Consider the following 20,161-nt stretch of genomic DNA (forward strand, 5'->3'; position numbering starts at 1 on the left):
CGTAATCAACAACCTCACCCGTCGTGTTCAAATCTGTATTCAGCACAGAGGTGGACATTTGGAGCACGTGATCAACTGAGCGCCAAACTGAAGTCTTACGAGTTACGGTTCTGATATTTGGAAGACCTGTGTCACACAAAATGGAACACATATTCCTGAAGGATTTTGTAATTCTGAATAAAAATGAACGTAATGTGGATTTTTTTTTGACACACCCTGTACAGCAGAATTCAAGCACCGTATAATAAATAATAAACATTTCAATACCAGACTCAGTCGGGTAATGGTGAGAGTGTCCGCTTCAAGTCTGGGAGGTTGGTTGTTCTAACCCGAGCCACGTCATACCAAATTTTAAAAAAATGGTGTGTACTGCTTCCTTGTTTGATGCTCAGCATTTTAAAAAAACGAAAAAGAGATAGAGCATGGACAAACAGGAAGAAGTTGGCAATCGCACCACATGCTTTAATGGGCCTGATGGCCTCCTGCTGCATTGTAGTTCTTTGTAAGAGAACTCGTATGATTAATACCATATTCAACTCTATTTATGCAATTCATGTGGGTTACAAACACTTTTGCTTAACGCATTCACACGTTCACCTGTGTATTTGTCCTCTGGAGAAAACAGTGCCAAGACTTTTCTTTCCGTGCAGTTTGCAAACAGAGGGACAAATGATGTGGTGACTGAACTGATGAGGATCTGAGCAACAGACATTGAAAAATTATGAATACATAAAACCTTCTTAAATAATCAATATCTTATGAACGTGGATGAAACTTTAATCATTTACCAGATTAAATTTACACGATAGTAGATGGGTGATCATTTTTGTGACAAAATAGACTGCTCAGGTGTTGTCAGTTGTGGTTCAGCAAGTGAATAAAATATACGGTAATGTTATTTGTTCGATATAAAAGTGGGAAATAGTTTTTTTTCTTTTTTTTTGAAGGAAGAGGCAGAAATGGCGACTGGAGTCGGCGACTCAGACTTGTCGACAATCACGATGAACACTATATCAAAATAAATACATCTTAGCGATGTGTTTGTGATTAATTTTCATTCGATGTCTGGTTGGATACAATTATATTTATAAACAAACAGAGACCACCAGATTTGAGCATCAAAGGGAGCATGAACTCTGTAAATACATCGCGCCGAGCTTAGAAAAGGTATTGGTTATACACCGCCAAAAAGGCTGTTGAGCTCCAAGCCTCCGGTCGCACATACTTGTATCTAGTGGAGTAAAAAGAAGTAAATTATGGAGAAAAGCAAGTGGAGCTATAATATCTTTCATGACATGGATTCTCTGTCCTTGAATTCAGGAGGCATGATTATATATATATATATATATATATATATATATATATATATATATATATATATATATATATATATATATATATATATACATACATACATACATACATACATACATACAGGAGGCATGTATACAGCGTATGTACCGAATTGTTGATGTTGCTCGGTACATACCCATTTAGCTTTTTTTGTGTGTGTTTTTTTTTTAGTCCACCCGTTTTATGGCTCATAATGGAAAACAACCAAACACAAACACACACAATGGTTGGAGCTTTGATTAGATGCTCTTATCATTACACCATCAAGACTGAGCATCACTTTATAGCTTGCTGCTACTCTTTGCACATGCGTGCATCACTTAGTTATCGGTAGCATGGCAGAGATTCTGAGGGAGATTGTATTTGCTTATAAACATTTTGAAGGAGCATTAAAATAAAAGGAGTGCTGTATGTCAAATGTGTGGTATAAAAATTTCAGATGGCCCATCCACAACATGAAATTGTCACCGAAAAACTCACCGCAGAAGTAAGTTTTCTTTTTCATTAGACGTTCTAACACGTTTCCTTTCCAAGTTTTGCATTGCACAAACATTGACTAACACAGTAACACTGAACGTGTACTCATGCTGGTTGCGTGTGGGATGTAGTCAGGGCCCTTTTGGTGTAAAAACACATTCTCCCCAGAGATGCTATCCTATGGGTACTGTATGCTGTGTGCTATTCTTTGAAATGCTGAACGTCAAGGAATGGAGCAGCAAAGTACAATTTCTAAAACTTTTGGGACGACGTGACCAAGGTTTGAATCACCAACCTTCCATATTCGGAGTGGAATCACCAACATTAAATGATTCGCAAAAGACAGTTTTGTTACCGATTGTAACCTTGGTCACCAAACGTAAACATTACACCACCAAGTCTGGTCACAACGAGTTTAAATTAAAGCAATGAAACTCATTTTTATTTTTTTCATGTCATTTCTTTTACAGAGTACACATCACATGCCCAAAAAAACCCCATCAAGTTAATAGAAACAACCAGCTCATGACTCATGTAAACCTTTAGAGTATTAAAGGCTGAGATGTAACAAAGTCAGGTCAGGTTCGATCTGTGACCTGCTACAGGTACCATGTAAACCTGTACTAACCTGTTCCATGGTCGGGTTGTCGGCGACTAAACCGTCTCCCCCACCAGGTTTTCTGGTGAGGAGGGTGTTTGGATATGGACACCCAGCAGGATTAAAAACAAAACCTGTCAAAGGGCGGAGGAGCTCCTTGTGAGCCAACGGCTATCCATATCTAGTGCCCAACTGTGTCTGCGGACGTCCTCCTGCAGTTGGGCTACTTCTTATTAGGAGGTTGGTGGCAGGATTTGCACTCCGGCCACCGTAAAACGCTTCATTCCGAAAAACGCAAAAACGAAAAAAAAATCTGAAAACCCACTCCGTGGGAGTACCTCCTGTGCAGCTTCCCTTCGCAGGGCAGCTCACCGGATGACGGGATTGGGGCAAAGCCTTCAGGACCCCCAATCTTTGATAGGAGGGAAACCACGGGGTATCATCCCTGGGTCAGATTGCGGGAGAGTGTGTCGGAGTGGTGCTGAGGTGTCGTCCACCAGACGGCGGTCTCCTTGGGTTAACCTGAGGCGGTCCCTTCGGGTGGGTGCCTGGAATGTCCTATCCCTAAGAGACGATGATCATCTGAGCTCAAGCATTTGGACATCGGGATTGCAGCTCTCTCTGAGGTTCGGAGACCGGATTGTGGCGAGATAATGGTGGGTGGTTACACCTACTATTGGTCTGGTCGCTCTGATGGTTACCATACCCAAGGAGTTGCTGTAGCTGTGTCCAATAAGCTGACCCCAATGATAATTGAGGTAACACCGGTCAACGAGCGTATTATGAGATTAAGGATTCGCCACTCCTTAGGTGTCATTTCCCTGGTCTCTATTTATGCTCCGACTGAGGCGAGTGATCTCACCGTGAAGGACACATTCTACGCCACACTGGAGTCTGTGGTTGATCAGTGCCCCAGACGAGATACACTTCTAGTCTTGGGGGATTTCAATGCATCGACTGGAACTGATAGGGATGGTTATGTGGTGTGTGTTGGTCCCCATGGGTCAGGAACTATGAACCAGAATAGCACTAAGTTCCTTGACTTTGCAAGAAGTCATGGACTTAGGGTGGCTGGTTCATGGTTTCAGCGCCTGCAAGCTCATCGCTGGACTTGGTATTCCAACGCTGGCGGTGTGGCAAAGGAGATTGACCATGTCCTCATTGACGGTCGTTGGAGGATGACCAGAACTGCAGGGTCCACCGGAGTGCTCAGTTCCTCAATACTGACCACAGGCTTGTTGTAGCAACTCGAAAGCTGCACCTTAAATCCTGGAGAATGGTACCATCCCAGCCTAGGCTGGATGTTGCCAAGCTCAGGGATGAGAGAGTAGCTGAGGAGTTTGCGAACAGGCTGAGTGGACACTTGGGGGGTCTGGGTGCTTTGGGGGGTCCTGAAGAGTTGTGGAGCACCTTCAAGACCACCGTCCTTCATGTTGCCAGTGGATGCCTTGGAGTTCACCGCAGGGCAAAGAAGAATTTTGTCTCTCAAGGGACACTGGATACCATTGACCAGAGTCGCAGGGCCAGGCTGAATGGCAGAGCTGAGCTGTTCAGGGAGCTGAGGCGTAAAACTGTACGTGCACTGAGGGTGGACAAGGAGGCTTATGTGCGAGGAATCTGTGAGGGGGTAGAGCATCACCTGTGGACAGGTGATTCTCGTCCCGCTTACAGGGGAATTCGCGCATTACGTTCATCCAAGCCCATCCCTCGGAGCACTGCAGTTCGAGCAGAGAGTGGTCGGCTCTTGACAGAGGAGTCTGAAGTGAAGGCCCGCTGGGCCGGTTACTTTGAGCGGTTGTACCAGGCTGATCCACCAGCTGTCGAGTTGGACGTCAAGGGTGTTACAATCCCTGTTGCTGACCCTCGAATCAACTGCGGTCCACCTTCGCTTGTGGAAACACGGGCTGCGGTGAACCAGTTGAAACGGGGCAAAGCTCCAGGGATCTGTGGCATCCATGCTGAACTTCTCAAGGCTGGTGGAAATGCTGCACTCGTGTCGTTGCATGCAGTTTTGTGCTCTGCCTGGAACACAGGCATCATCCCAACTGACTGGAAGAGGGGCCTTGTTGTCCCTCTCTGGAAAGGGAAGGGTGATCGCCAAGACTGCAACAACTACCGAGGGGTGACGCTGCTCTCAGTGCCGGGCAAGGTCTTTGCTCGGATAATTCTTGATAGGGTTTGCCACCATCTGCTTGAGCACCAGCGTCCAGAGCAGTCAGGCTTTACACCAAAGAGGTCAACGATTGACCGTATCCTTGCACTTCGTGTCCTCACCGAACGCAGACGAGAGTTTCGGCAGGGGCTGCTTGCAGCCTATGTTGATCTCTGTAAAGCATTCGATTCAGTGAATCGGGATGTCCTCTGGAGGATTCTTGGTCTTCGTGGGGTGCCACCGAAACTGATCGATCTGATGTCTGAACTCTACTCTGGTACTGAGAGTGCTGTGAAGTGTGGTGGTACCATCTCTGACTTATTTCCAGTTGTTACTGGAGTTCGTCAGGGATGTGTACTTGCCCCCACACTTTTCAGCACTTGTATGGACTGGATTTTTGGGAGGATGTCGGAGAGATAAAGTTGCGGTGCATCGTTTGGGAATGTCAATATCTCGGACCTTGATTTTGCAGATGATGCAGTCATCTTTGCGGAGACTTTAGACATCCTCTTGGGGGCCCTCGAGGTGCTGAATGAGGAGTCGGAGCCGTTGGGATTACGGATTTCTTGGGTCAAAACTAAGATCCAGGCTTTCGGTGACATCTTGGATGCTGCTGTCCTGTCTGTGTCTGTTTGTGGTGAGGATGTTGAGGTCGTGGATAGATTCACTTACCTTGGCAGTGATATTCATGTCTCCGCAGGTTGTGAGCCGGAGGTCAATAGACGTCTGGGTCGGGCCTGGGGAGTCATGGATTCACTGGATCATGGGGTGTGGCGCTGCCGGTACCTGTGCGGGAGGACGAAAGTCTGAGTCTTCAGGTCCTTGGTACTTCCAGTCTTGCTCTATGGGTGCGAGACTTGGACTTTGACCAAGGATCTGAGACGGAGACTTAATTCCTTTGGTACCAGGTCTCTTCGAAGAATCCTTGGCTATCGCTGGTCGGATTTTGTGTCCAACGAGCGGTTGCTGAGACTCGGATGAGATTTGTTACCTGCATAGTCCGTGAGCGTCAGCTGCGGCTGTATGGACATGTGGCTCATTTTCCTGACGCTGATCCTGCTCACCAGATTCTCTCAGCGAGGGAGTCTCATGAGTGGAGGAGGCCAGTGGACCGACCACGTGCCTCATGGTTGCAGCAGGTTGACCATCATCTCAAGGAGATGGGGATGGGCCTGGCATCTGCCTGGGGGATGGCCAGACGGAGGCCCCTGGAGTACCGGCGGAAAGTGGACGCAGCGACGCGCTGTTCTGGCACATGCTCCCATACCTGACCTGACCTGATGTAACAAAGGTCTATGATAATGACATGATGTGAGACTCGCCTCGAGACTTGCCCTCAAGGACCTGAGACTTGACTCTGGTGACTTGTTGACATCTCTGGGAAGAGGAATATATTTGAATACTTCTGCATCAGGACAGGCAGAAAAATAATCGAACTTGCACAAAGGGAAATTCAATGTTTGGTTAAAAGCATCCCGAAACAGATATAGCAGGCTCTCGTCATGGCATCAACAGAAAAGTTGTTTCATGAACTTTATAAATTGACCAATTACGAGAAAAGAAAGCAGAAATATGATAATTAATTGATCAAAATGTAACACATTACATTCTATTCACTAGAAGGGTGGAAAAAACAAATCCTCGAACGCTTCAACAGCCTGATCACCGACTTTCATTGTGGATTCTGTCCTGGTCACTCAATTATGGACATCGTGATGCTCTTCTCCCTCAGCAAGGGTTGGATGTCCTAAAGCTCAAACATGAGGTCAAGTCAGTCTCCCTGGACAGATCTCGAAAATTCGTCACAATCTGGCATCTTGCACTGCTTGCTATTTGGTGTAGTTCAGGCAGTGCACGTTTCATTTTGTCGACTGTTCATGGTTGTTCTTCAGTCAATATACTCGTATATAACAGTTTATCAATCGTTATAGTTTCTTAGGAATAGTTTGATGATAGTTTGTGGGTGTTGTGTCGTTTAGTGATTGTCACAGGTGTTACTGAGGCATTACAGGCAACAGTATTATGGATTGTTAGTAGTTGTAGTTCATGTAGTGGTTGCATTTGTGTGCCGATTGTTTGGTGTCATATGAGAGATACATGGAACAGCTTAATTGTTCGTGGGTACTGTACAAGTGGTGCTTTCAATACAATAGTCTGTTGACTGTTAGCAGGTGCCATTTAATCCATTAAAGTACCAGTCTGTTGCTTGTTAGTTAATGTGTTATTCAAGCTGTTCAGGTAACTGGTGACATTTAGCAGGTGTTGCTCAGGCTGTGTGAAAAAAAAATGGAACATTTCTATTGTTACCGTGTGTCCATTGTTCAGTTTTAGGGTTGTCGGTTCGCAAGGGTTATCGAAGAGCAGTGAGTGTTGGTACTTTCCAGCTTCTTCCTCCAAATCATCACAAGACTCATTGGACAAGAAATCCACTGGGTAAAGCATGCCTCCGCCTGAAGGAAACAATTTCAATTTCATCGCTCTTAAAAAGTTCTTGTGCCAATGATATAAAAAGCAATATTACACGATATTTAATCTTATAACACCGCAAAAAAGAAACATGAAGAGATTCAGTAAAACTGGCAAAGGTTGAACAAAATTATAAATGGTGGTTATATTTTAATTCAAGGAAATACCACTCGTTGCTTCAATGACAGGAAAAATAAGAGCGGCAGGGGGGGGGGGTAGGAAGGTGAGAGATAGAGAGATAGGTAGAGAGAGATAGAGAGGTAGAGAGAGGTAGAGAGAGGTAGAGAGAGGTAGAGAGAGGTAGAGAGAGGTAGAGAGAGGTAGAGAGAGGTAGAGAGAGGTAGAGAGAGGTAGAGAGAGGTAGAGAGAGGTAGAGAGAGGTAGAGAGAGGTAGAGAGAGAGGTAGAGAGAGAGGTAGAGGTAGAGGTAGAGGTAGAGGTAGAGGTAGAGAGAGAGAGGCAGAGAGGCGGAGACGCGGAGGCGGAGACGCGGAGACGGAGAGATATAGCGAGAGCGAGAGACAGAGAAGAGGGGTCGGAGAAGGGAAGGCGGCGTGAGGAGAGGGGTGGGAAGGCGGCGTGAGGAGAGGGGTGGGAAGGCGGCGTGAGGAGAGGGGTGGGAAGGCGGCGTGAGGAGAGGGGTGGGAAGGCGGCGTGAGGAGAGGGGTGGGAAGGCGGCGTGAGGAGAGGGGTGGGAAGGCGGCGTGAGGAGAGGGGTGGGAAGGCGGCGTGAGGAGAGGGGTGGGAAGGCGGCGTGAGGAGAGGGGTGGGAAGGCGGCGTGAGGAGAGGGGTGGGAAGGCGGCGTGAGGGGAGGGGTGGGAAGGCGGCGTGAGGGGAGGGGTGGGAAGGCGGCGTGAGGGGAGGGGTGGGAAGGCGGCGTGAGGGGAGGGGTGGGAAGGCGGCGTGAGGGGAGGGGTGGGAAGGCGGCGTGAGGGGAGGGGTGGGAAGGCGGCGTGAGGGGAGGGGTGGGAAGGCGGCGTGAGGGGAGGGGTGGGAAGGCGGCGTGAGGGGAGGGGTGGGAAGGCGGCGTGAGGGGAGGGGTGGGAAGGCGGCGTGAGGGGAGGGGTGGGAAGGCGGCGTGAGGGGAGGGGTGGGAAGGCGGCGTGAGGGGAGGGGAGGGGAGGGAAGGCTGCGTGAGGGGAGGGGAGGGGAGGGGAGGGGAGGGGAGGCGAGGGAAGGCAGCATGAGGGGAGGAGAGGGAAGGCAGTGTATCGGGGCATTACCAGGGTGAAAGTGCTTTCAATTGTCGATTGCGAAAGCGAAATTGTTGCTGTTGCAGACTTTGGTTTCTTTGAATCCACATTCTCAAGCAGCATGAAGAGGTACTCTCTCTGGTGTTTGCTTTTCAAATGTTTTAGCATATTGAATGCATTACAGTGATGAGCAAGGTCTATTGAACAAAGTGAGCATGTAACTTTCGGACTGTATTCTTTAACCTTTTCGAAATAGTTCCAAACCGCACTTCTGCACCTTCTGAACGACATGTCAAAACGATCAGTCGATGTATTGCCTGCCCATCCATCAGCAATTAGCATGCTTTACTGGCCAACTCAATGCTTTGCTATTCATAAGGAACACACCCTTGGGGCGCGTTTCGTTTGCAAGTGACTTGCTTTTGCTGCGACATTGTTTATGGAACACCCCAGGGGCGTGTTTCTCAAGTAATACGTAACCAGACAACTTTTAACCGGAACATGCCTAATGTGGATGAAAAAAATATCGCGCTGATTTCTGGGAAGTAGGAACTACTCAGAATCGACATCGATTCACCACGAGATTCCTTTCATCTCCATGGTTGAAATCAAGTATGTACTTTAAAAGTGATCCGCCCACCACGATTAAGCACTCAAGCAATCACTCCAATGGAATGGTTGATAAGGAACGGGTGGCGATTAGCGATCGGTTCGTAAAAAACAAACAAAAAACATCTGGAGATGCCAGGAATGTCAAACAATGTCCGAACTGGACACATGAACACTTTTTTTTTTGCAGTCAGAACTGCTGCTAATGTCAATTCCGCAGTTTTAATTTTGAAATTCAGCTCAGGTTGAGATTGTAGATCTCATTGCATGTGTGGAAATGTAATAAAGGCACCAACATTGGCATCTCTGGCCATTTATAAGTATTGTGATGTATCCAGAGATTCAGCAGTGTGAAGATCAAGCATTCGATATGAATGATGAAAGTGAAAAAAAACTGTTTTTGAGTGCTTAATCTTTAATAAACCATTGTGGCCTGTTACAAGGAAATCCAACACAGGTGGAGGCCATTCAGCACATCATGCCTGCGTGAACACCATACATATTGTTACGGCTGTGGAAATTCCCAATACACCATAAAGGTTCTTTAGATTAGCTATACCAGTAAGTGAGTGTTCAGATAGGTCCCCACCGTTGTTTAAAGGAATTTCTTCGTGTTCACAGGGCTGGGACTCTTTGAGATGGGCCTTTTTCTTTATATATCGTTATTTTGAGCCACCATTGCAACAAACCTCCACGCAAACAACAACCGCCACCACTACGCCACAACGCCCACACCACCCCCACAACAATCACCACCATCTTCGCCACTACGCCCGCTTACGAACGCCATCCTCCGCGGACCACGGTAAGACGGTTTCCACGGCGGAAACCGTCCGAGAAGGATTGGCAGAACAAAAGCTCTTGCGGAGCCTGTGCGGGTTTTCCCGCGCTTGGTGTGAAGGGAAGCTCGCTGCCGATTGGTGGATGCACGGCGTGAGGCGGTCGGGGTGAGGGAACGCCCCTTTTCGGGAAAATTCTTGAAGGGAGGCGGAGCCGAAAACGGGGAGGAGCGAAGGGCGGAGCCCCGCGCTATATAAGGCAGACTGCACGTCTCTGTCTGTCTCTGTCTCTCTCTCATCTTGGCATTAAGCAACCTGTCGGTGAAGGCGCAGGCCGGTGGCGAGTCCGGGCGACGCCTCGGAGACGTGGACGGGAGGCGCCGCAGGCGGTCTGTGGTGGACCTGCGCGTGTGGACGAGGAGAGGGTTCACCCGCCGCAGAAGGGAGCTTTTCTTTTCTTTGGGCTTTTGTATGTGTGTTTGTGGCGCCAGTCCGTGAAGTAAAACTGTTTAAGTACCTGTACATTTAATGCTATAGTCGGTCGTAACGTCTCATTTCTTGCTGTACCTATTGCATGACTGCCCTTGCTTGTTTGTGTAATAAATGTGCTTGTGAAATGTTTCCCGTTTGTTGCGTCCTTCCCCTCTTTTGAAAGTGCCATCTTGAATCGTGGAATGATTGGGAGTGGGCTTTAAACACCCGATAAATAATCTGAACCGTCGAGGTCGGTGATAACACCAGTCGGTTATCCCTGTAGCACGGAACGAACTGCTTAAGCGGTTCGTGTCCTAAGCTGACCTGCGCATGGTGCAACCCCTCGGTATGTTACCCGTGCAGGTATTTAGGTATATCGACATTCGGCGATTCACCCTATTTCGCGCGGGTAGAATGCGGACTGGGTTGTGGTGAGGTTAAACCCCCACCCGTGACTGGCTCCGGGCGGTAGTTCCAGGAGGGTCACGACTGAATTGTCCGTCCGGTGGGCGACGCGGCTGCCATTCGAGGTACGCGGCTGATCGCACGCCAGGCGGGCCAGAATTCGTAACAGTGGTGGTCCAGGAGTGGGATACGAATCCATCCCGCCTCCAACTAAATTCACGGAATCGGACCAGGGGTGTGCAAAGCGACCCCCCCCCGGTCCCCCAAATTACGAGCAATTAAAAAAAAAATTAAAAAAATTAATTATTCCACGAAATAAGATGGCTTTTTAAGGCGAACGGGTGCCGGGTGGCATAGATATGTCTTTTAATGTAGAGTCCATGGCCCGGGATGGTTCTTTCGGGGGGGGGGGGAGCTCACCCTCATACACTGAGCACGAACTTTGCCGACAAACGAACTCGAAGTCGCACAATGGTGGCGTAATCGCATATCAGCGCAACACGGACCGAACTGCTATTATTAGCACAACGAACGACACGACACGAGGCGAGTGCTTTCAGCCACCGCTTCAGACCACGTGGTCGCGGTAGGCGCCATGGCAGGCGTGGCAGGATGCCGGAGCATGCAATGATGGGCTTCGGAGACAAGTGTCGAAGTCCTTGCAGCGGTGGAGGAATGGTGACAACTGTATAGGGGAATTGCATTCGTTTTCTTTTGAATTGGACGAGGCACGGCGGCACATAGACAGGGTTCATGAGGATTACGTGCGAACGGAGTCACAACGATGGGCCGATGTACAGGAAGAAAGGAGGGAGGAAGAACAAAGGCAAACAAAGCTAGAAAAGGAAAAATGCGAACACGATTTGGAATTAAAAAAAAACTGAAGGGAGTGGTAGAAGCAGGCAAAAAGATAACAGAAATCCAAGAAGAGACGATAAAAAGAGGAGAGAAAGAATGGAAAAAAAGCTGGGAAAAGAAAAAAAGAGTAAACACGATTTGGAATTGGAACATTTGAAGGAAGAGGTAAGAACAGGCAATCAGGAAAGAGAAAGCCTAGAAATGAAGGTAAGAAGAGAACAGGAATATCAGAAACAACAAAGGGAAGAAGCAAGGTTGAAGTATGCGGAGATGAGCAAGAAAAGGGATTAAATGAGTGAGGAGGAAGAGAGACAGAGAGAAAAAATGAAAAAAAAACAAACTTTTGAGTTACGTGAACACCAAAACAAAGAGAGGGAACTACAAAAAGAACTGAGGATGTTAAGAGAGGAAAGAACGAGAACAGAGAATGAAACGTTAAGGAACCACACTGTGCAGATCGAACAGCTGGAAGCCAAGGCCAGATTAAAGAATGAGATGCACGAAACAGTAATGAAAGAACAACGAATGAGACAGGAGAAGGAAATCGGCCAATTGAAGGAAACGAGATTGCAGAATGAGGAACAAGAAAGACTGGAATAGAAAACAAAAAGAACATGAATTTGAGGTTAACCAATTGAGGGAAACTATGAGATTGGAGAATGAGGGACAGGGTGTGAAAGAAATTAAAAAAAGAAAGCAAGGTTGAAGTACGCAGAAATAATGAAAGAACAACAAACGAAACAGGAAAAAGAACTAAGCCAATTGAAAGAAACGATGAGATTGGAGACTGAAAAGCATGAGGAACAGTGGGAGAGAAAACAAAAACTATACGAGTTTGAAATTAACCAGCTCGAGGGGAGAGCAAAATTTGAGTCCACAGAGATGGAAAAGCTCCGGAAAGATTACGAACAGCTAGTGGGGCTCAGAGAGGAAGAACGACTCAAATGGGAAGGAAAATGGAGCCAGGAAGAAATGCAAATAGTCACGGAAACAGAGACACGGGAGATAGAGGGTGAATTAGACGGGGTTAAGGATGAGCACACACACACACACAGACACACACACACACACAGACACACACACAGACAGACACACACACAGACAGACACACACACACAGACACACACACAGACAGACACACACACAGACACACACACAGACAGACACACACACAGACAGACACACACACACAGACACACACACAGACAGACACACACACAGACAGACACACACAGACAGACACACACACACACACACACACACACGGAGGTAGTGGAGGATAATAAGGGCGAGCTCGCGGAATGTCTCGAGACCCGGTGCGAGCAGCTGGATAGCCTCCTCCAGGAACGAGGGGAGGGAGTATTCCCCCTTGAGGCGATTCACGACCAGACGGGTTCAGTCTGGTCAAGCGAGGTAGAGGGGGCAAGTGCTGTTGACAGGTGCACGAGGAGCTTGGGGGTCATGGAGGCCCCGGGAACCCTTGTGGTGGCACGAATCCCCAGTGTGGTTGTGCAGGTGTGCGTGTTTGCGAGTATGGTCCGGTGTGTGTGTGATGTCGAAGTGTGTGCTCACAAGTGTGGTAAAATGCGTGCTTCCCAGCACGCCGTGCGTGAGTGAAAGTCGATGTGTGACAGAAACCGTCTGTGTAAGAGAGCTGCACGTAAGGGAGATGACGTTCGGCATGCAGGAGCACGCAGCCGCATCTCCGAGAGTGAGTGTCATGGAATGGTGTGTGAGCGTCGTAGCACGCAGGTGCGCGTGGGTGGAATGGAGATGACGACGGCAACAGGTGAAGGACAGAGGCCGGTAGCGGCCGTAGCTGGATTGGGCACCGCGCCGGGTTTACCCAGCGGCGAGCGTGAGGTTCGTGCCGTGCAGCGCACGAGGCCGCCACGTGCGCGCTTGCGGGAGTGAAGCCCGGTCCGTAAACGCACGCGGTGGATGTTGCCGATCCCGCGACAGACAAAAGGTAGGTTGGGAAATGGATTCGGAATGGATGGGTTCTCCACGTGGGCGTGTGTGTGAAGCTCCGACGGGCAGAGCACATGTGTTCGTGTGGGGAACCCCTCGAAATGCTAGGCTTGTTTTTTGATGAGCAGGGTGACGTCATGGCTGCACGTAGGGTTGGAATCCGGCAGGAGGGGTATCCCTGCCGGATGGTACCGTCCGAGAAGGGACGAGGTGCACGAACAGCTGCCATGACGTCACGGGGAGAAAGCGCAGGTTGCAAGTTGCCGCGCTGGTGCGCGCGCATAAAAAAAAGCAAGCCTCGCTTTCGGGTGAACAGGATTCCCGAGGCAGGGGTGAAAGACCCCCTGTCTCTGGCACAGGATAACACTAGTTAGGGGGAAGGGTTAGTGTTAGTTAGACCGGCTTCATGGGGGCAGGGGTAAGTCCTCATGGAGCCCGTAGAATGGGTTAGTTAGGGGGATTTTAGTTGAGATTTAGGATGGGAAAATGATTTTTGAGGATTTTGAGGACAAAGACAGACTTTGGATGTGCAGAGGGGACGTAGCTTAGCTACGTAGTGTTAAAAGGAACGTGCTGTAGTTTAAGGGATGACGTGGGAGCACGAGGTAGTTAGGGGAAGTAGTGAGCAGGATGGCAGAAATCAGCGATGGAGTGTGAGAAATGAAGTAGAAAATGAACATGTTGAGTGAGTGAAGCCAGCAAGCCTGTGGGTATGGAGTGAATGTGGAATGCATGGTGCGATGAGTGATTGGGGGGGAGGAGTGACTCCCACCCAAGGGACCCCGGGGTCAGCGTAATGCGAGTTAGTGGGTTAGAAAAATTGAAAAATGGAGGTCGTTTTGCCGTTGGTGGGGAAGTAGGCTCGAAACACGTTTGGAGAGGTGCAGGAGCCCTGTTGACGGGCTGGGAGCATGGCTACGAATGGTGAGTATCGCTGAGTGGGTACCCCGGGCACCGGGCGAGTCGGCCGCGGTAGGCCAAGGGCCAATGGGGGGCCGGGATAGCGTAGTGGGCACGGGTGGCCTGCATGATGCGGGGACCGGGGCAGTGTACTAGGCACGGGCGACCCTCGGAAAGGGACCCGGGGCGCCAACACGCCACATGGGCATTGAGGGGGAGTCGCCAGAGAGGGCACTCCCCAGTTTTTTGAGAGCTGGTAGGCTCGGAGGCAGTGTAGTGCCCGGGGGTGCCATCGTCGGAGAATCGGCAGAGGGTAGTTCCTGCCAAGGGACCCACGCGTCCCAGCCGTGAGATCGTGTGAGGGCACGGAAAGAAAATTGGAGGGCATGGCCAGAGATTTGAGACGACACCAACACAGGCGACGGGAATCTTGGTTGTTAGAACTGATAGTTTAAGCGAAAGGCGCTTTGGAAAGCCCCGGGGTGGTTAAGGAATAAATGTTCCGGTAGATTAGGAAGTGTACCCCTCCGCACCATCCATCCCTTTGCTCTCGTTGTGGGCCGCTGGACCCGCTTTGGGTTTAGATCGCTGAAATCTGAGGAGGCCATTCTGAGGCTTAGATAGGGCCTCGACACAGGATGCTAGCTCTCCCTTATTCCCCTCCGGGAAGGGAATGTAGGGGTTGGGAGTCGGCAAGGAGACGATAGGTTAGCCGAACAAAGATGATAAAGGGGGTTAGGGGACAAGTTATAGTCGTGGGGAAGTGAAAAAAAAAAAAAAAACTAGAACGGGCACTTGGTAGAGCGCATGCATACCTTCGCCGCCGCAACTTTTTTTCCGGGCACATTTGAAAAACGTCCATGACGTCACAACCGTCAGTCCGATTGACGTCAAATTTGGTGTGTAACCTCCTTGAAGGCAGTCCAACAAAATGGAATGATAAACACTGAAAAATTAAAAAGTTGAGAAATGACGTCATTTTGACGCACTTCCGGGGACGTCATGTCCAATCAGGGACTACCATTCTGAAAGCTCGTCGTTCACTGAACGTTATAACGTTGGTTTCATGTCAATAACTCCATTAGATCTGAAGCTATGCCGACAAGTATATTTTGACCTTGACTACAGAGTAAATTGGCAAAACCTGTACATCAATAAACAGATATTTTGGTACTGATCCTAATGCCTGGATTTGGGAGACTTTGCTTTATAAATTATATAGATATTTGAATGTAAAATATCAGGTCATTTTAGCCACAATTGAAAAACGTCATGTTCAAACGTCAATGACGTCATAACGGTCAGTCCGATCGAAGTCAAATTTGGTGTGTGACGTCCTTAAGGTAAGTCCTACAAAACGGTATGATCAAAACTGATGAGATCGAAAATTGAAAATTTACGTCATCTTGTGACGTCATTTAGACGCACTTCCGATGACGTTACGTCAAATCCGACACTACATATCCGTAAGGTATCTCGTCATGGAACAATATGGCGGTGGTTGCATGTCGATAGCTGTATTATGAAGGAAGGTATGCTCAAAAGAGTGTTTTTGACCTTTTCATAACCTTGACCTTTGACCCGATCGCTCCCAAAATCTAATCAAATCGTCCTTGGATACTCACGAATCATCCCATCAAATTTCATGCAATTCGGTTTAATACTTTGAGTTATGCGAATAACAAACAAACACACATATTCACAAATAAATAAATACACAGCGACCAAAACATAACCTTTCGCAGAATGCGAAGGTAATAAGTTGGGGCTAAATTGGGTTTTGACAAATTAAGGGAGTGGGTATGGACAGAGACAGGCAAAGGCGATAGGTTCGGAGGAGACACTAGGTTAGGTCCGAGCCCGTCCTCGGAGCGGCCAGCACCACCGCACTCCCTCCAGAGAGGGCTGACTCGGGATCAAACCTTGATAAAGGATAATTAAATTAGGTCGTTAATAGTCTTCAAAAGGAGTGTTTAAATTTACCGAAACATCCAGTTTTCATTCATGCACTCCCTTGGAGTCCCTTAGTATGCATGCCATGTTTCAGGTTGCTTGGTTTCATAATTTTGGAGTTAGGCCAAAAAAAAAAATGTTGCATTGGCGTAACGGGTCACTGAAAAATAGGGTAGGTCGGTCGGGATCTTTTTTTTTTTTTTTTTTCCTAATAAATCCCTCCCAAAATCTCCCCCGGCTCGAGTACCACCCTTTTTGTCGGCGGGTTCTGTCCGAAACACTTCCGGGTTTTTGCGATCGCAATCAACAAGATACTTGAAAACGATAGCAAAACAACAAAAATAGCAATAAATTTTTTTTTTTTCAAATTTTTTCGGCAAAATTTTTCGATAGCAAAAAAAAAAAAAAAAAAATAAAAAAAAAAATAAATAGTAGGGTCGGCGGAATTTTTAGGGTCGGGCGGGTTACGCCAATGCAACATTTTTTTTTTGGGCCTTATGGTGGAGACACTGACACCGACACAGACACACCCCAACTCAATCCCACTCACAGGAGCTTGCACACATATTGTACAGATCACCGAAGTACATGGGACTTGAACGTGGAATGAAGCCTGGTGTTGGTTTAGTGGCTAGGGTGACTGGCTTGGCATCTGAGTCCTGAGATCAAGCCCCATTGGCAACTAAATTAACACCAAGTGGGGTTGACTCAGCCTGTCATCCTTCCGAGGTCTGTGAAATGAGGACCAGTGTACTGCTGTTGGGGCATAGCATCAGCGGTGCAGTCGCGCCCCAACAAAATGATAGCTACCCAGCAGCCAAGCTGCCATTTGCAAAATGACGAGTCAGGCCCTGTGACAAGAATACCAAATTTCCTTTGATATCTGTGACAACAATGCGGTTGCCAAGGGTAAGCCATCCCTGGCCCACGATGGCCATTTTATTTTTTTTCCGGACTGCTACATGACCTATGGGGGGGGGGGGCTTAACAAGCCATTTAAGCAGCTTGTAACTTGGGGAGATATATGTTGCGAATCTGGAAACCATGACCACACAACATTCAGGTTCCTATAGCTCAGTTATTGCGGTAAGTATGCGTTTTATAGATAGCTTCCTTCCCCTTGTCGAATGGGTGAATAAATGTAAAGGTGCTGTGAAGTTATTTTGATAGTCAGGGTTTTCTTTTATTCACACCACCAACAACAACAACTACAACAACAACGCCAGCATCGTTTCACCTTCACCTCGCTCTGCCCGACGACATTATCCCCACACCAACGACCACGAACGTAGGCGGGAATTCGCTCGGGACTCTGCCCAGAATAAGAGGGGTGGGCCTCCTTGGCCAATCAAGGACTTCACCGCCTCAGATCGAGAATGGGGAGGGCGGAGACGTTTCCACCTCCCCCCCCCCCAGAAAACAGGGTGAATAAGTACGTGGGCGCTCATCTTGATGAGGTAAATCACATCTCGGGGTAAAACACATCTCGTCTTGGCTGGTCTTGGAGGGGAGACTTCTTCTTGGCATGGTGGTCACCATTGTGGTGGTCGTCTTGCTGGGCTCGACGTGCTGCCCTTCTCTCGCCTTAGTCCTCGTCCTCTCCTCTCCTCTGCGGATCGAGCTGCTTGAAGACCGCACGAGTTGGGCAGGTCAAAAATAGACCCTGGCCTTCAGCTCCACTATCCTCCGAGCGGAAGGCCGAAATAAAGGTGTCAGCCACCGGTGTGTGTGTGTGTGTGTGTGTGTGTGTGTGTGTGTGTGTGTGTGTGTGTGTGTGTGTGTGTGTGTGTGTGTGTGTGTGTGTGTGTGTGTGTGTGTGTGTGTGTGTGTGTGCGCGCGCCCATCCTCCAAGTAGTAAACTGTTAAGTGCCTGTGCTGTATATATTTGCATTGCATTTATTAATAGTCAGTTTAGTTCTGCTGTGTGTTTCCCCTTTCCCTATTGTAAATGAACATCCCATTTGTAAATTCCAGCTAGTCCTCGTCCTTTCCTCCATTGGCTTCGCATGCTGTGTGTTGGGGATTAGCTGGCCATTGCCGTTGTAACAGGATAATCGGGACCAACTGTTCTTGGCGATTAAACCGCTCCGAATCGCACACAGAACGAGCGCGCCAAGCGGCTCGTTTTCGTACGAGTTCCGTCGAGGGTGAATTTCCCCGGTAGTTGGACCACGTGGGTATTTAGGTAAATTGAAATTGGCAATCGACCCTACCCCACGTGGTCTATCCATTGGCGAACTTCGGTCCAGCCAGGACCCATCGGCTCCAGACTTATCCGGGGCGACGACCTATACATTCCGGGCGATCGGTCGGGCCGACTTGCAGCTCCATCTAGCGGTTGTGCCCGCGGTTGTGCCCGCGGCCGATACCAGGCCTTGCAACATTGGTGTTCAGGAGCGGAATTCCGACCCCTCAGTCTCCGCAGCGCAATTTACGGATTCGGATCAGGGGTGTAGGGAGCGAAGCCCCCCCCCCCCCGTTTCCCCAAATTGCGAGTGTTTCAATGTATTCCCAACACACGACATAGCCAGCCAAGACGAGCTGAGGCAGGTGGGTAGTGATAAGTGTGGAGTTAATGGAACCAGAGGCCCAGGACGGAACCACCGTGCAGGACACCCCCATGCAGGAACTCTCCCCACAAATAAATTCAGTCAGAAAGGGGCGCAGAGGCGGTGTATGACCCCCCCCCTCCATCAAACTTCACCCGACCCGTGGCGGATCCACGCCCGACCAAGGCGAATCGGCTTCGTCATGAACCAGTTGGGGGAAATGTTGATGGGAATGAGGAAACAAATGGACGCAAACACACAGGATTTGTACAGCAAAATGAATGCGAACATGCAAGCGATGGGAAACGAAATAAAAGCCAATGCACGCAAGATGAATGGTGAAATGGATGCAAATATGCAAACACTGAGGGATGAGATGCAGTGCATGGGGTTGAACCTCCAAGCAGGGCAAAAGGCAATGAGGACGGAATTGGAGGATGTGAAAGGCATAATGGCGGTTGCGCGTGACGAAACGCGGACAACGGAGCACAAGATGGCGACACCACGTGGTAGAACGAACGAGCCTAGGAGGAGTGTGGAGGTTTGTCGACCCGCAATGGAGACGGGTGAGGTCGGGACGAGAGACGCAGTCAGAATAATTAGGGAGACGTGTAGGACGAGACACATTGAGGTGACGGAGAAATTAAGTGACGGAGACGCGGATAATAAAAGAAATAAAGGAAGAAATTAATAAACATGAGACAAAAGGGGTGACGGAGACACAAATAATAAAAGACGACAAAGGAAGGAACACCAGACGTGGGAGGGAGAACAGGAAAAGGTGAACGAAATACGGGGAAACAAAGATAAAGAACACACACATTGGGTTAGTGAGGGACGATGGGGAATGTCTCGTGACCCGATGCAAGCAGCAGGATAGCCTCCTTCAGGAATGAAGGGAGGAAATACGCTCTCTCTCGAGGCAGATCGGGACGAGGTGAGTCCGGTCGTGCCGAACGAGGTGAAGCGGATGAGTGCTGTGAACGGGTACATGCGCAGCTTGGGGGGAATGGAGGCCCCGGGAGTGCTTGTGGTAGCACGAATCCCCAGCGCCATTGTCCCGGTGTGTGTGGTAAAGAGTGTGAGAGGTAAAGGTGAGTATAGTGCAAGTTTCATGGCGTGCGTGGAAATGGACAGACGGGTCCAGACGGGAGACGGGTGTGGCAAGCCTTCTGCGCCATATAGAGCTATTTGGTTACCGCGCTGGGTTTGCGCGACGGTGTGTACGAGGTCTGTGGTGCACGGCCTGCACGCGCGCATCTTCGCGATCCGGCCCGGAAACGTTCCACGTAGGACACAAGCCGGCCGCGTGGACGGCGAAAATGTAGACGAGTGTCGATTGAATTTGGAACACGGGGTTCCCATGTGCGCGCGGGTGCGTGGCCGGGGCATCACGTGCTGCATACTAATAAACCGCTGATGGA

General features: G+C 49.0%; 1 protein-coding gene across 15 annotated transcripts in view; it reads right to left on the reverse strand.

The window, feature by feature from the left end:
* The window catches only part of FAM169A (family with sequence similarity 169 member A), an 83,137-nt gene that overhangs the window by 46,290 nt on the left and 16,686 nt on the right, over positions 1 to 20,161 (reverse strand). For 12 of the 15 annotated variants that reach the window (XM_085846118.1, XM_085846120.1, XM_085846119.1 and 9 more), the window contains 2 exons: positions 6,888 to 7,030; positions 598 to 697 (listed from right to left, as the gene is read on the reverse strand). In XM_085846118.1, coding sequence (XP_085702244.1) covers positions 598 to 697; positions 6,888 to 7,022 — 235 coding nt within the window. In that variant the 5' untranslated portion in view covers positions 7,023 to 7,030. Of the gene's footprint in view, positions 1 to 597; positions 698 to 6,887; positions 7,071 to 20,161 lie in introns of those variants that run through there. The other 3 variants (XM_085846124.1, XM_085846126.1, XM_085846129.1) reach the window with 3 other exon arrangements.

Source organism: Eptatretus burgeri, chromosome 11 (assembly GCF_056783735.1).
Source record: "Eptatretus burgeri isolate ZD-2024b chromosome 11, Ebu_testis_v1, whole genome shotgun sequence".
NCBI lineage: Eukaryota > Metazoa > Chordata > Myxini > Myxiniformes > Myxinidae > Eptatretus > Eptatretus burgeri.